General features: G+C 36.4%; 2 protein-coding genes across 12 annotated transcripts in view; one reads left to right on the plus strand and one right to left on the minus strand.

The window, feature by feature from the left end:
• Positions 1-5526: 5526 nt before the first annotated feature.
• Positions 5527-7110, minus strand: RAG2 (recombination activating 2). Its single transcript, XM_017646257.2, has one exon. The coding sequence runs from the start codon at positions 7108-7110 to the stop codon at positions 5527-5529; it is 1584 nt and encodes a 527-aa protein (XP_017501746.2).
• A 292-nt stretch (positions 7111-7402) lies between these two features.
• The window catches only part of IFTAP (intraflagellar transport associated protein), a 71012-nt gene continuing 60994 nt past the window's right edge, over positions 7403-17420 (plus strand). For 7 of the 11 annotated variants that reach the window (XM_073216415.1, XM_073216422.1, XM_073216421.1 and 4 more), the window contains exon 1: positions 7403-7534. Coding sequence is in view for 3 of the 11 variants with exons in the window: in XM_037020102.2 (XP_036875997.1) it covers positions 7412-7534 (123 nt within the window). In the remaining 8 variants the exon portion in view is untranslated. Of the gene's footprint in view, positions 7535-11289; positions 11503-17420 lie in introns of all 11 variants that reach the window. The other 4 variants (XM_073216419.1, XM_073216416.1, XM_073216420.1 and 1 more) reach the window with 3 other exon arrangements.

Here is a 17420-nt window from a genome sequence, read left to right on the forward strand (position 1 = left end):
CTCATCTATGTAGTCATAGAGGTTTGTTGGTTCTATAGATCTTAAAAAAGTAAAAGATTCAGTTATTTTACTAGCAAAATGGGTTTATTTGTGAATAGGAGAGGAATTGCAATTTGAGACATGCAAGTTATGATGAAACACAGATGAGTCTGGAGAACAAACAAGAGGAACTGCTCTGTTATAGGGGAAAGGCGGGAGTTGGAAGGGCTTTTATAAACAAAAGTCCATTGGAGTACACTGGGAATTTAAAGTATAGTGACTTTTCATTGACTGAGTTGTGACAGTCTCTCATTAGCTGGGCTGTTTCCAGGCAAAGAGAAAATCCTTCTGCAGGACAATAAAGTAGGCTTCTTCCTGCTGCGTTTGCAAAGGGCTGCAAAGAGTGGTACAGCATGAGATCTCCCACTTCTGGCCTCCTGAGTCCACTTAAAATTAAGTTTCCTTTATTCATTTTCAGTTCTACTTATTCTCCTACCTCTTGCTTATTCAGTTAATTTATTATCTGTCTTTCTCTCTACCTCTGTCTTTCTCTCTCTCTGATATGCATGTATTGTTATGCTAGACAAAGAATATGTCACTTTAGCTGCTCATGCTGGAATACAGACGCTACTTGCCAAAGATTTTAATTCAATCAGTTTAAGAACACTTTAAATGCCTAAAAAATGCCATCTATTATGCTAAGTTCTAGGTATATAGAAATTACAAAGTCATTGTTTGTCTTCCAGTCCATAGCTGGTTGGACACATCAGACACTTAGCTTACTTATCCGCCAGTATTTCACTGACTTGGGTGTAAAAGTAGAAATCATTAGAAGGTGCTAAACACCACTGAGGAGGGAGGATTGACAATGTGACAGTAGTTTAAGATAGTACTCATTATTTTTTTTAGAAACAAATTTAGTTAAAATGCTATTCTATAATTCTGAACATATCTGAAAATGACATTGTTCTCTTAAATAACATTCTCTAGAAGCAATCTGCTTAAAGATCTCACTAATTTGGAACAACAAAAATTATTTTTCTTGTATTTAAATTATGGCAGTTAACAAAAATGACTTTAGTATGTGGCTGGTTTTTAATTCTATTAACACTGTATTATCAGATATGTATTTTACGTTTTGATTCCTCCACAAAGAACTAATGGATTAAATGATAATTTAATTTTTTTCTTAATTCTAATATTTATTTTTTCAGTTTTACTGAGATGTAATTGACATACAACATTGTTTAAGTTTAAGGTATACAATGTGATGATTTGATATACATATATATTGGGACATGTTACCACAATAAGGCTAGTTAACATATTCATCACTTCACATAGTTACTTTTTGTGTGTGGTGAGAACATTTAAAATCTACTTTATTAGCAACTTTCAAGTTTTAAATGTAGAAAAAAAATTCTTATTTTTTTACTGTTTTACTGTCAACAACAACAAAAGTCCCTGTATGAAGGTATTGGCCTACCTGCAAATCAGATAGCAGTAGAATTCTTTCCAAAATATGTTTGCAAATTTTTGTTTGTTTTGCAGTAAATTAATTTTTGGGGACATTAGCAATAGTCTGAAATGATGTGGAACCAGGGCTGGTAGATAAAGTAGGTTATCAAACTTTGGAATAACTTTTACGGTGATTTGTGATAAGATAGTATTGACTTGTTTTCCTCCTAGGTTTTCCTTTTTTTCTGACTTTGGGCTTCAAACATCTATGCCTCATGGGGAAATGGAAGAACTGCAATTATTAGCATTAGGCTTTGATGATTATCTGATCAGTAAAAGCAAGTCTATCATGCCCTCATTCATTCATTCATTCATTCATTCATTCAATAAGTGTTTATTGGTGCTTACTGACCAGAAACTGTTTCTGTGACTAGATAAAGATTTCTCAGGGTAGAGTAAGAGAAAAAGCTGCCATAAAAGACTGAATTCCAGAGAAAAGATGTCCTGTATTTTATAACTTATGTTGAGCTGTGAAGGTGGGAAGAACAACAGAATCCAACTCCCCCAGATAAGTTTTGGGAAGTCAGGAGCAGGAGGATGTACTTCTTAACTTCCTGATAGAGCCAGAAAAAGCCAGTGACATACAGAAGTGAAATTGTGATGAGGTAAATTTACAGAGACAGCTGGGAAGAGGTTGTGCAACTCAGTGAGGTGCAAGAGCAGCAGGATGTGCCCAAGAGTGGTACAGAAATAGACAAGCCCTGGATGATTTTGCAGAGAGAACAGTGACTATGCTGGGAGAGGAAGGGGCAGAATGATCTCTTACTCATGATTTGAGCACACTAGGGACCTGAAAGCAGCTGAGAGAGAGCTGGACCTAATGGCGTCTTGTGGTTAAGGCTGAGGTGCAACTGAGGAGTCATCTTCAAAGCTGATAACCTCAGGCCAGAAGGGAGGGTGGATGTTGTGGCAGAAGCTAGAGAGGAGGGATGATGACCCTAAGGATGAGATGCTTTACCCCTAAGTCATTCCCATTCCTGACAACTCAGCAGTATATTTCTCCCTGGAACTTGGATAAAAAATTGGGTGAAGAGGGAAAACCCTAGATTTATTAAATTTCCAACACATAGGAAAAGGTATGCATAATATAATTTGAGTTATAGAGAAATACAGACAGCTTAATTTTTTGTACTACTGAGAATATAAATGGAGATTTATAAGCACTACAGCTATCAAGGAGGTGATGGAGTCCAGAGAAGCCTTCCTGGCAGGGCAGGTGTCTGAACTGGGATGTGAAAAGTAGATAGGAATGGGCCAGATGGATGAGGGTATTAGCAGGAGTTATAAAGTCCAAGAGGGGAGTTACGCCCTGCCGAAGGAATAGGTTGCTCAAAACCCTGAGTACTGAAACAACTAGGGTGCTCACTAGAAATGTTATCAGTTCAGCGTTTTTGGAGATTGACCACAAAATATGAAGGAAGTAGTGAAACAAAGAGGTAAACAGGAAGGCACAGGTCGAATAATATGAATAAAGTTGTATGTGATTTTATTTTACTAATGAAAAACTGGGGGCCCTAGCCCCTCCTTATCTCTCCAGACGCAGGCCACTCCACACTCCTCTTGTTTACTATGTTTTACCCAGACTGATCTTTTCCTCAAGTGTCACAAGCTTCATCTTGCCCTAGGGCTTTTAGATGAACTATCTTTTTTCATTATGCTTTCCCTTCTCCTACCACATTAAACTCCTATTTACTTGTAGATGTGCATTGTCCTTTAAAATGGTCACCTTGGAAAGCCATATACTTATTTATTGGTATTATTCTTGCATAAACAATTTTGAGACTTACCTTTAAAACCTATTTATGAGCCATTTCAGAAAACCCATTTTGTTAGCTTGTCTAAGACTTCCTTTTGGACCTCTTTAGGTAATATAATCCTGAGAGTTATACCTCCTAGGCTTTGGATGACATTTGTCTGTTTCCAAACACCAATTCCATTGCTAATGGAGGAAGAGGGACAACTGTTAAATATCTTCAAAGCAATGAACCATGGGCTCTGAAGATTACTGAAAGATGGATCCTAGAAATGTCTTAGGCAAAAACAGTTTATCATTGAGATAAGTGAGTACTCTTCTAATGTGGTTCATTTGAGTGTTTGTGTATGCTCATTATCTTAAACTCACATCTGAGGAACTCATTGGTGAGATGACTTAAAAAGGCCTATTTTTACTCAAATATGTGGTAAACAAAACCAAAGTACTTGTTCTTGAAACACCCCCTATCCCTTACTTCATATCCCCAAAGTAGCTCTAGTGGTGAGATTTGAGTTTAACTATAGAACCCATTGTTGAGTTCAGAATTAAATCACTTAGATCATCATTTCTTGATCTCACTGGCTACAGAATAAATACAGTGATATATTTAGCCAATTACTGTAGATAAATCAAGACAAGGGTCTCTATCTATCTCTTGAGGAAATAACTCCTTTGAACTCTGTGAAAGACATTTTAGTTCTAACTTATGCTGCTTTCCATTAACATATATAAAAGAAATCACAGTAGAGTGATCCTAAGAAAATTAAATGGTATAATTTTGCTCTTAATTGGGTAATTGTGGAGGTTAATAATTGGAGTAAATCAATATAAATTCAAGACATTTTAATATATTGGTTTTATATAGGAGAGAGAAACATAAAAAAAATCAAAACAGATTATTCAAAAGCAACAGCAAATTGTTTAAAAGGAATATTCATCAAATAACATTACTGAAACAAAGTGAACATGATTTAATTGATTCAAGTCAATTTTAGTATTTGATACATAGAAGTGTTAGCAGAAGACCTTGTGTCCCAAGGTTTCATCTCCTGTATGGCTCATGTTTCCCATAAATTTGGCAGTTGTACTTTACATTCTGTGGACTCTCAGTGAAGACTAATGAATAAGAGGCTATGGCTTAAGCCCTTAGGATAAGGTGAAATGCTTTTCCAGAAAAATACTCCAGGAGGGAGTTTCTAAGGTCATCTTATCAACTCAGGTCTCAAAGCCCCAAAATTAACAGTCCTTTTAACTTTCATTCTAGCAAGTATCTAATTGAGTTAGCAAGCTCAATGAATTTTCACTGGCAGCAAACTCCACATATTAACTAGACACATTGCCAAATTAATTTTTCCCCATTTAAAATATTCTACTCATTAACTTTAGGAAATTTTTTAGACTTTTATTATTTGGGGAAATAAAATATTATTCTTCTCCATAAGGTTTATTTGGTGTACTTTTTTAGTGTACTCTCATTTACCTCTCTCTTCTGGAATGCTAAGAAACAGTGGACTTCAGTTTTCATTAAATCTGAATTTAATGAAATCTGAAGTCCACTGTTAGTTTTAGAATTAGTCAAATAATTAGTTCAAGTGACTGGCCTTGGTTCATCACCTGTGCACCATATTATAGGGGGACCCTTTGATGAAAATGCATAAAAATAATTTGATCAAATGTAACAAACTTCTTGTAGATTCCTTTTCTCTTCCTTCATGTCAGTGGAGAGTATCTGTCTGCCTATCATCTATCTCTTCCTATCTATCTCCTATAGCTTGCACAAGTTTTAAGGACTTTTTTCTCTTCAAGGGCATAATCCAGGCACCAGTTTAGAGATGTATAAGGAGCAATAGTGTGGGATACAGGTGATCTTGGTTTTAATGTCTGGTCAACCACCAAGTCTTCACATTACACAAAATAATTCATTAATTACTTTGGATGTTAGTTTCTTTGCTGGTTTAATTTCACCTCAATTACCCTGTAGCTCATTTGCTATGAAAAATAATATAAGGGATATAAGCATATCTTGATTATTATTACTGACAGCTTCTGTATTTAAGATTCTTTGAGTAAAAAAATTCAGATCAGAATTCTCATTTAAGATATCTTTCAGTAAACTATTTTCAAGTATTTAGCACTGCATTATAAGCATGTTTTCCTGACACTTAATGCATATAATAAAAAATGATAAATGAAAATAAGAATATAATTTTATCATTGATCTGTTTCTTTAAGTTTAAAAATTTGACACATTAAGTGTCTGAACAGCTTTTGTGAAACTAGTCAAACAACCTTCTAAGAAAGGATTTTTTGGCAGGAGTAAAAATTTTCCCAGAGCCTTTCTTGTGGAGGGATTTCAATGGGGGTTTTTTCAAGGGTAGGACTCTTTTGGGGGTTTGCAGTGCTCTTGCTATCTCCACATGCTCATTGCAGTAATACTTGTTGCTTCCTTCTGACAGATGGATGAGTGTACGTTCTGCCAGATCCATGCACTGGGCATGGACCCAGTGCCCATCTCCATGAGAGCAATAGATCATGGCAGGTTTGTTGAGTTCAGTTGAATAAAATGGTACCCAAGTGTTGATATCCACATCACAAGTATGGCAGCATGTAATCCAGTAGCCTGTTTCAGACTCATCTTCCTCATCATCTTCATTATAGGTGTCAAATTCATCATCACCGTTGAAACTATATGCTTCTGCACTGAAACAAAATTCTTCTGAGTCTTCAAAGGGAGTAGAGTCCCCTGGGTCTTCTGTTGGTGTCTGACTAGTTGTGAGTGCTTTCTGATCTTCATTTACATCATCTTCAGCACATTTCAGTATATAGAAATAGAATGCTTCTGAAGCAGCCTGTTTATTGTCTCCTGGTATGCCAAGGAAAACAGTTCCATTTCCCATGTTGTTCCCAAACCATATCTTGCTGTGCTTAATATCAGGGGTCCAATCTGGGGTCTCCATCTGACGAATTTCTAGCTTGCTGTCGTCAAAAGAGACAATATTACAGACCATTCTTTTTTGATTTTCAAGTTGATAGCCACCAACAATAACAAATTCATCCTTGTTTGTTTGAGTCAAGATTGCACTGGAGACAGAGATTCCTCCTGGCAAAACTGTGCAATTCACAGCTGGGCTACCCAGGAGGAGATCAACCCTTATTCTGTATAGGTTGGCAGGGCGGATGTTATTGGCAAGTGAATGTCCTCCTAAAATATAAATGGTATCATTTCTGGCAATGGAGACATGAAAAGATAGCCCATCCTGAAGTTCTGGAAGAATGTATGACACAGAGCACCCAAATTCAAAATCTACCAAGAAAACATGGGGCAGGCAGTCAGCTACGCTATTCCATTTTTCTGTGGTTCTTTGGGCAGAAGGCATGTATGACCGTCCTCCAAAGAGAACACCCATGCTTTTCCCTCGACTATATACCACATCAATGGTATGACCATATCTGGCTTCAGGAACATCTCCTACCAAGTCTTTCTCTATGCAGCGAAAAGTAACTTTTTTGTTGTTCTTGCAAACAACAGACATGACATAAATCTTATCTGAAAGTTCATTGTTTGGTGTTTTCCCTCCATGGATGATGTACTGATGTTTTTCCGACTCTAAGCTGCCTTTGAATGTGCACGTGGCTGGGTAGCGAAGAGGAGGAAGATAGCAGGAATCCTTAGAGAAAACTGTAGGCTTCAGTTTGAGATGGTTATGCTGTATATCAAAATGGAAAACTCCAGTGGGGCAGGACCTCTTGGGCCAGCCTTTTTGGCCAAAGAAGAAAATTTGCCCATCAAAATTCATGAGTGAGAAGCCTGGTTGAATTAAGGCTATGTTGTTACTGACTGTTACCATCTGTAGCGACATATTTTCAAGATCGTTTACAGCTCTTTTATCTGAAAAATTTCAAAAAACCAGAATTGCTTTATTGTATTTCTTTTTATAAATCACTGTGTTTAGATCTTCTCACATATAAAAAGCATGTTTAAATAAAAAGTAGTGGAAATGAGCAAAGAGCAACAGAACCTTCTTAATACGATCCAGCAGCTGGGACATGTTATAAACATGGCCTAGTCTCCCTTAGATTTCCGGGAATTGTAGTCCTCTTTCCTGAGGAGTCCCCCACTTATCAGCAGGGAGAACTACATTTCCCAGGAATCTGTTCTCTATGGGATGTGTGACTAGTTTGTCTGTTCCAGGACTGGAGACTTCTAGTTCGTCTCTCGGAATAAGACTCCAAAAGTGCGAAGTGACTAGATGGGAGACCAGGCGGAAAGCTAGGAAATGGGAGGTGAGAGTGGCATCCGGGGGCCGGGAAGGCGTCGGCTCGGAAAGGGGCGCCCGGCAGCCCTTCGTCCCCGTACGTCTCCCCGGGACTATTAAACGGGTGACCAGTAGGAAGCACACCTGCTTCTGGTTTGAGTAGGGTTGCGTGTAAACCGAAGCCTAAAGGCACAACCCTGTCTAGATGTCGTTGCAGACCTCGGCTTCACGCTCTGGGGGAGTCGACCCAGAATTTCACCCCTGAGCATCCTAAGGTTGCTTGGGCGGGGGGGTGAGGGGGGCCCCGAGATTACAAAATCTGTGACTATTTTACAGAACCGAAAGTCACTCTCCGAATACCTGGAGTGCAGGGGAGAAATTACCTGATAGATTTTTTTACCCACTGCTGTATTTAGTAATGGAAACACACTAATGAGACTTTAGCGAGTACGTCAAAGGGCCTTTGTTTTCTCAACGGCTCTTGCAGTCTTCAGGGCCCTTTTAGAGAAGCAAAGAATATTCCTAAAACACCTCTGTCCCCGCTTCCTCCCCCTTCCTCCTTCTTCTCCCCCTCTCCCTCTAGGAAAATAGATTTGGTGGTTATTATTTCATATCTCTTTGCACCGCAAGAAATTTGAAGTAACTCTGTAGTAAGCAGGCATTAAGCAGAGAGGTGCCGGAATTATTAAGGATTTAATATTTGTAGTGTAATATTGTTTAAAAAAATGTATTTACTAGGTGAAGTAAGCTTGATAAATTTTTATTTTATTATTATCACCTACCTTACGGAGATGTCAACAGCCTTAATAAGAAATACACTTTGCAGAGTGAAGTTCTAGGCACCACGTGCTAAAGGAAACAATAGCACAGATTCCTTGACTTTTAAGAGTGAATTGTAATATGCTTTAAAAACAGTATAAAACAGTTTAGGAGTATATCCAGCTAGGAGTAGACTCTGAAGGATGACTAGTTATATTTAAATCCTGGCTTTGTTACTTATTAACTACAGGAACCCAGGCAAGTAATTTAACCTCCCTCTGTCTGTATCCTCATCTATAAAATGAGGTAATAATTTTGCCTACCTCATATGTTAAGGTATAATTAGTAAATTAATACATATAAGCACTTAGAAAAGGGCCTTGCACACTGTCATAGTTATGATTATGCTTGAACTTATAAAAAGTAAGGTTGTTAGTGCACAATTACCAGCCAGTCATGTCAGATGATATTTATAATGTTGGAAATGGTTAGAAGGGCTTTAGGACCTGAAATATATCTGGTCAGTGGGTATAGACGGATAACTTTCTAGACTAATGAGAATTGGATAAGCATATACAATGAAGGAGCTGGTGGCGAGTTCAATTTAAATAACAGGAAATACTTCATTATTCTTGCACTTTCTCTAACCACTTATTAAATATGCAGACTCTGAAGTTGGATCATCTGGGTCCATCCTGGGCTCTAAAACTTAGGAGCTGTGTAACTATCTCGGGCAAGTTACATTCTCTGTTCTTTCTTATCTGTAAAATAGGGATAATATTAGTACCTATTCATTGGGTTGTCTTGAAGAATAAATGGGATAACACTTGTAAATCACAGAGCATAGTGTAAGTATTCAACAAATGTTAGTTGATACTATATTTTTATTTCCTCTGAAAAATTCCTTGGACTACTTAGAATGTATGGTTTGTTTAATGAGATGTTGGTGGGGATTTTTACTTTGAAACACTTCTGTAGTTAAATTGTTAAATATTCTCCTCTACTTATTTTTAGTTTACTTGGGAAATTCTCAAGGTGTGGTATTTTAGTAGGCATTCTGTGGGTTGCTAAACCAAGTGAGGAAATGGTGAGTGAGAGAGATTTTTACAAAAGTTATGAAAGCAATTCTCTGTTTCTCAGACCACGTTGAGTGGTAGGTCCAGCAACTGGCCCTGCTTGTGAAATAACATGGGCAACTGTTCCTTATTCATGGCCTACCCAAGAATACAAAAGAGAAGGCATCTGTGCAGCTACGGTAATGCTCTCCATAGGAACTAAAAGAAAATATTGTTGGCCCTCAATTCAGTAAATGAAAACCATAAGTGATTGCACTCAGCATGATGTGTGACGACTGTTGGCGTTGCCCACGTTTGGGTGGAGGGAGTGCTGAAGCTAATGCCTGCTAGTTTTAAACCTATGAAGAATGTTATTGGGATATTAAGCAAGTCATACAGGGGTAATTCCAGATCCCAGGGGGTGAACATACACCATGAACATATGCTTTTAAACAGCAAGCTTTTAAAAAAATGTTTTCACTATAGCCTGTAGGCTTCATTTGAAGGTTGTCATAGGGATTTTGGTTTCTCTTAAGTGAAAATATGATTATTGCAGATTAAATGGAGACATTTTCTTGGGTAAAACATGAAAAATTCTACCCATTTTTTGTAGCTTAGTTTTGGTCCCTTATGATTACTGCTGTGCTTCCTTTGATGCCCTGCTATTGGTGCACCTCAAAATGTAAGGGCCCTAAAAACAGTGTTAAAGTTAGTTATTGTTAAGATTAGTTACCTCCTCTTATACCACAGGCCAAGTATTTGTGTATTTAATTTTTAGATTACCCATTTTAAACCATGACTGATTGAGTTACATATTTAAAGAATAAACAAGAGCATTGAAAGAGTTTTACATTTTTTTTGCCATATTTATTTAGTTTTTGAAATTTTGCTTTATTAACTTAATTGTGTTTTCACTGGAGGAGCTATTGTATATTTTCCTTAGTCTTAATATGACTCTATTAGTCACATCTTGGTTTTTAAGAGTTTTTAAAAGGTTATACTAGAACTAAAATAGTCTACTTTCTTTAAATAGGCTAGATAAAACTGGTAGATTTTGCAAAAGACACTGTTCTTCAACTGAAGGAAGTTTCAAAGTCAACACATTAAAGCTTCTTTTTAAAAGACAGAAATATAGGACCAATAAATTTATACAATCTTCCCAACCCCATGCTAACATTCCTCAGCAGGGAGATTTTCATTTATTTGCTGTAAAGCTAGGGCATAGTTGAAAATCAAAAGAGGACTAATGGTATGAGGTCTGGGTTTGTAGTTTCCTATGTCTGAACTGACTCTTTTTTCCTTCCAAAGAAAGGTACTGTACTCTGAAGCATTAAATCTTAATGATCAGTGTTACCCATGTTTTCTTGATTGCTCCAAAATAGCAGGTACCTTCATGTCACTGCAGTCATTTAGTGCATGAATTAACTCTCTCTACACAGTTAATCAGTTTTGAGGAATAGATTGTTTGATTTTTTTTGCTGGCAGTAAAGCCAGGGTTTGATCTTTTTCCTGACCCTTATGCCAGAGAAGCACTTATACACTAAGATTAATACATGGGCTCTGAAGCCACAGGAATTAAGTCCTTGCAGCAACCTGAGACCAAAAGCCCCATATTTTCCAAATTGTCCATCATCCCTTCCCCTTCTGGATAACCAATCCACCTGTAACTAACACACTGCTGAATGGGGACATCATCTTTCACTTAAAATTGGTAAATGTAGGCACCCATCTTTTAGCTTTGGTAGAAATGAAGGTATTGGACCTACCTGAAGGCCAGAGGGGCTGCTCACCCCTCTCTGAATCTTTGCCGCTAAACCAGGTATTAAGTGTCAGCACTTGGGAAGATTCACTGACTGCCCACTCTGACTGGCAAGTAGAACTGACGATGAAGAGTGTGTGCGTGCCTACAGATGTTCCTGTGAGCTCTGATCTAACGGGAGTAACTGACTGTGACCTTTTTTTTCTTCAGATGGTTGAGGAAGATATATACCACAGTGTACCATTAAGATTTAACCATTTCCTTACTGGCAGACAGTGGAAACATGGAAACACAATCCACTATTTGTAAAGACAACATCTGGTTGAAACCTAGTTTATATTTTTATTAAAAACATTTTAGAAGAACACAGATGAAATGAACATAATGACTGTGATTTAAATGAATACCACTATGAACCAAATGGTAAGTTATTTTTCTTAAAACAGAGAACACTAACACCAATGTCAGTTTAAAACAAAATTTTTTTACTACGGTATGATTGATATACACTCTTATGAAGGTTTCACATGAAAAAACAATGTGGTTATGACATTTACCCATATTATCAAGTCCCCACCCATACCCCAATGCAGTCACTGTCCATCAGTGCAGCAAACCAATATCATTTTGACATTGAATTGCTCTTCAACAGTCTCATTTTCTTTAATACAAGGTTCAGAAGGAGTTCTAATTTATTGGAGGCCTACTGCCAACTTTATGTCAGGGAGCTGCTGTGTAATACTATACAGTGGAATGATTAAGAAAGCGGACCTTAGAGTCAAGCTGACATGATTTTCTCCGCCTACTCTGCCATTGTCCAGGTGGAGTCATCTTAATGCTAAGCCTCTGTTTCCCCATCTCTGAAATGGGGGTCTAGAAATATTTATCTCAAAAGATTGTTGTAAAAGATTAAATGAGGTAATGTTTTTAAGTGCTCACCAAGGAAGATATTTTCTAGTGGTCTTTTTTTTTTTAAGCATTGCTTTACAATTTTTATATTTTTCCAAAGGTTTCTAGTGGTCTTAATAATGAAAACTACGTTGGTAGCCTCTCCCATTCCCACCCCAAAATTTCACAGAAGACAAAAAAACGAAGTTGGCAAGAGTTGACTAAATTTTTTAAATAGACTATTTTTCAGAGAAGTTTTAGGTTCACAACAAAATTGAGTGGAAGGTACAGAGTGGAAGGCTATCCACTCATGCATATCCTCCCCCAATCAACATCCCCACTAGAGGTATAATAATTAGAAATGTACCTAAATTGACACATCATTATCACCCAATGATAATATTGCTCTTGGTGTTATATATTCTATTACTTTGGACAAATGTATTATGACATGTATCTGCAATTGTAGTACCTTCCAGAATAGTTTCATTGCTTTAAAAATACTCCGTTCCACTAATTCAACCCTTCCTCTCCACTAACTCCTGTCAACCAATGATTTTTTTTACTGTTTCCATAGTTTTGCCTTTTCCAGAATGTCACACAGTTGGAATCACACAGGATGTGGCCTTTTCAGATTGGCTTCTCTCACTTAGTTTCACCGCGGCTTATTTATCGTTCTCCTCCAAAAGGGCATGTTGGGTGCTTCCAGGTTTGGGCATTTACAAATAGAGCTGCTATAAACATCCATGTGCAGATATTTGTGTGGACATGTTTTCAACTCCTTTGGGTATATACCAAGGAGTATGACTGGTGGATCATATGTAAGAGTATTTTTCATTTTGTAAGAAACCACCAAAGTCTTCCAAAGTGGCTGTACAATTTTACATACCCACTAGTGATGAATAGAGTTCGAATAGAGTTCCTATGGCTCCACATTCTTGCCAGCACCGGTGTTGTCATTGTTCTGGATTTTGGCTATTCTAATAGGTGTGTAGTGGTTTCTCATTTTAGTTTGCATTTCCCTGATGACATAGGATGTGGAGCATCTTTTCCATCTGTGTATCTTTTTTGGTGAGGTTTCCTGTTAAGGCCTTTAGCCCATTTTTTAAATTGGGTTGTTATTTTTGAATTTATGTTTTTTAGATAACAGTCCTTTATCAGATACATCTCTTGCAAATGTTTTCTCTAAGTCTGTGACTCTTCTTTTTATTTTCTTGTCAGGGCCTTTCACAGAGCAGAAGATTTTAATTTTAATGAAGTCCATCTTATCAATTATTTTTTTCATGGGTCATGCCTTTTGTTGTATCTAAAAGGTGTTGCCATACCCATGGTTACCTAGGTTTTCTTCTGTTATCTTATAGGAGCTTTATGATTTTGCATTTTACCTTTAGGTCCATTTTGAGTTAATTCTTGTGAAGGGAGTAATGTCTGTGTCTAGATTGACTTTCTGCATGTGGTTTCAGAATTGCTGGTGGAAACCATTGTGCTCTATTGTATTACTTTTGTTCTTTGTTAAACTTCAGTTAACTATATTTATGTGGGTCCATTTCTGCTGTCTCTATTCTGTTCTATTGATCAATTTGTTATTTCACCAATACTACACTGTCTTGATTATAGTAGCTCAGTTAATTTTAAACCAATTCATTAAAAACAGGTACATCAAGAAACAAATATATAAAAATACATATATACCATCTATTAAGCTCATCACCTAACCACTGAGGTTTTTATTTCTTTGTGCTCTATTCTAATGTTTATCCAAACATATATACATATTTTTACCTAATTATAAGAATGTGTTTAAACTTTATCTTTTTAATACAACATTTCATACACACTAAGAAATTTGTATTTTATTTCCACCTTTACAATTTTTAATAGATTTCATTAAGTAATTGTAACATAATTTATCTGACCATCTGCTATTGTTGGTCTTTTAACCAGTTTTCATGTGGCGTAGATGATAGAATGCAGTGATCAGAGGTAAACAGTTACACATTGAAGTCTCAGTTCTGTCACTTAATAACTGAATGACCGTTTTGAGCTTCAGTTTCCTTATCTCTAAAACAGGGATGATACCTGCCTTATTGTGAGGATTAATGAATATAAAGTGTCTGGTTTAAAGAGTCTACTCAATAAATCTTGCCCAGTGATGATGATGCTTATAGGTGTATTAGTATAAGTGACTGTTTTTGTTTTTTGCAAAATGTTAGGATGTATTTTCAGAGTCGACGTTTTAAGAACTGATGAGTAGTTCAGTTGTTTGACTGTTTCTCATCATTTGAAATGCTGGCCAATCCTTTAAAAAAGCAGCATCATCCCTTCTAGTTATTTCCATGATGATATTTTTTCTTTGACTGCAAGAAAGTATTGGGTTATTTTGCTAACCTGTTTTTGGTGTTTTATGATGAGCATGGTATGTGAAATTCCAGCATCAATGACAGCTTCATGAAGTTGACATATTAGATATCTCCACAGTAAGTACAAAATAAGAAACACAAATAGAAACCATGGGTAAGTTTAGGCAAGTATTTTAGCCTTTGCATTTTACCAGCACCAAAACCAGGAATTTTGTTGTTGAATGGGTTGTCTTCTGAATAAACTGGAAATTAGCAACACATTTAAAAATGGTTTTTAAAACTCTGAGTCTTTGTCATACCATTAGGAAAGCATTTGACTTGCAGTGATCTTGGTCAAGATCCATTGACTGACATGCTCAGTATAGAAACTAAATGTTAAGTAGTAAAAGATATTTATTGAGCAACTGCTGTCTACAGAATCATGTGGGAAATTAGAAAAACAATCACGGCCCCAAGTCTTGCCCTTAAGGTATGTATATTATTGTAGAATGAAGGAACTTTGCAGGTAAACATGCTTCACATTCTTCCCACACTCACCCTTAAAAATTCTTAAAAGTTCACCAAGAAATCACAATTAGGCCACTTAGCCATTCTTAGACTTTGAGGCAGAATCAAATTAAAACTCCTAGTGAAATATATTGATTTTTCCTAGCTTAAATCCAAAAACAGACGACTATTAAAGAATACAAGTCAGTGTGATTACAGAATAAAATATTTGTTATTCCACAGGGGAGATAAAAGTAACAGGATATACTGACATAGTAATTGAACAAAAGGAAGCTTAACTGGAGAAAAGTAGTCCAGTCCCTTTATTTTTCCATTCGAACTACTTAAGGCCAGACAAGTTGTGTAAGTTGATCAGGGTAACACAGCTACAGGGATGTGTGTACGTGGTGGGCAGAGGGGAGCAGCAGAGAAACACTCTTCTGCGAACTCATGACTGTGTTTTTCAAGAAGTATAGTCCAACTCTCTAGCATTTCCATTCCCATGTTGTAAGTGGAAAAACAACTCAGTTATGCTGCTGCTCAGTGAGTTAATTAGTGTTTGAAATAAGGCCAGTGGCAACTTTTCATAGTGTTCAGATAGGCATAGACAATTTTGCTTTATAAAAAAATGGCTGATTTTTAAGGAAATACTTTAAATAGTATAGGAAAGGGAAAGGTTTGGCTTGTTGAATGAATCTTACAATATGAACCACAACTCAAACTGGCAAAAAGGAGAAAAGAGGAAGGAAGGGGAAATGTATAGAAGGAAACAATCTACAGTTAGTTATGATGGATTGTCAAGAGAAGAACATGACAAGTGGCTTGTCATTTTTATTTAAAGCAATTAATTAAATATGGCCACCTGGCCGGGATGGTTGGTATTTTCCGGTGTTCCATGTCCTCTGATTTAAGTTAGACTCTTTGCTGTAAAATAAAATAGAAAAAAGGTTTAGAGGTTGTTTTTGCATGTTGTACTAGAAAAAAATTCATTTAAAAACTTTATTTTTAAATAAGGGAATTTGTATTTATTAATTTCTATTTTTAGTATAGAAACAGTGTTGGTAAAAAGAAATTGTTTTTTTTTTTTTTTGTGTGTGTGTGTGTACCTTGAAGCAAAATTACAAATAAAATGCTGAGAGTAATTGGAAGCTAGGGAGCCACTGTATCACCTCTTAAGGCCCATTTATTATTCCACAGTCATATGAATTTTGAATAAAATGTAGTTGGGAAATACATCTTTAAAATCTTAGTTTTTAAAAGGGAATGTCAAAAGAAAAGGTGAATTTTATTTGTAAGATCTGGCATTTTGAAACACTTAAGACATGAATTCCTGTAAACGGAGTTGATTTACTTGGGTTGTTCTACACCTGCTCCTAAGTAGCTGTGCCGGTTTTGTTTTGAAGTAGGCTTTCTAGTGTTGTGAAAGTGCTGTGCACTGTGTGAGTTGCTGACAGGCTCAGGAAGCTGGATAGAAGGGGGATAACTTTAATTAAGAGTGAATGCCTTTGTTACAGTTTTATGCAATACAGATAAAATAAGTCTTAATGGGATATTGCATCCCTTGTAGAGGAGGGATTACCATTGAGCTAATAAATCTTTTGTGATTGAAATGTTATTGGATGATTATAGAGCTATAAAGTTGACTCAGGAACTCTACTGCCTTTTGGATACACAGCCTATCAGGGGCCTTGAAAAATGTCCACTGAAACACTTATTGTATCATCCTTTGATCACATTTCTGAGGATAAATCAGTTTTGAATGTGGTTGAAATATGTGTAATTTTTTTTTTCTTGGTAAATATACTAGTTAGTGTACTTGTAGCAGTTTTATTAGAGGGTGAAGGTAGGGTACTTTTGATTACCCACAATTCTAAATTTTTCAAAACAAAGTAAAAATGGTAGGAATAGGTAATCTTCTAATTTCAAAAACAGTGGATTTTATGAAATTTGTCTTATGGGTATATCCTTCAGATTCTATGTCCACAGATAATCTGCTTTTTAAAAAAGCGATAGAGAGTGAACAGGGAGAGGAAGTTCAAATGCATAACTGTTTGCATTCTTCTTTAAAGGAATTAATAACTGTGTAATTGAAAACAGTCTAATACTCACTTGACCTGCCTCACTGAGTCAATGCAGATATTTCTGGATTGACTTAAACAGCTTGGAGGAAGAGTATATTTTGGAGAATAAAATTAATTTTGTACAGTCTGCTGATGAGCAGCAAGGCTTAATGAATGATAGCCTCAAGAAATCTCATTACAGTAGCTTGGATGGCTAAGCAGGAAAAGGAAGCAAATTTTTCAAGAGGAAAGTTTCTGCTTAAACATGTAATTTTATAGATTAGTATTATTCCCAACCCCCACAGCTTCCAGCAGAGGGAAAATAGTCAACAAGCCTCAGTTCCAGTATTCTTGGTAAACTGCAAAGAAATGTACAGGGAGATTCCATGAATCCTTGGTCCAGCATTTTGCAATGTTAACATCTGTGTAAATGTAGTATAATATAAAAAATTGTGAAAGTGATATTAGTAGAATCCACAGAGCATATTTGGACTGCATCAGTTATATACACCGTAATTTGTATGGGTGTGTAGTTCAACTATATCAC

This window comes from Manis javanica, chromosome 11 (genome assembly GCF_040802235.1).
Source record: "Manis javanica isolate MJ-LG chromosome 11, MJ_LKY, whole genome shotgun sequence".
NCBI lineage: Eukaryota > Metazoa > Chordata > Mammalia > Pholidota > Manidae > Manis > Manis javanica.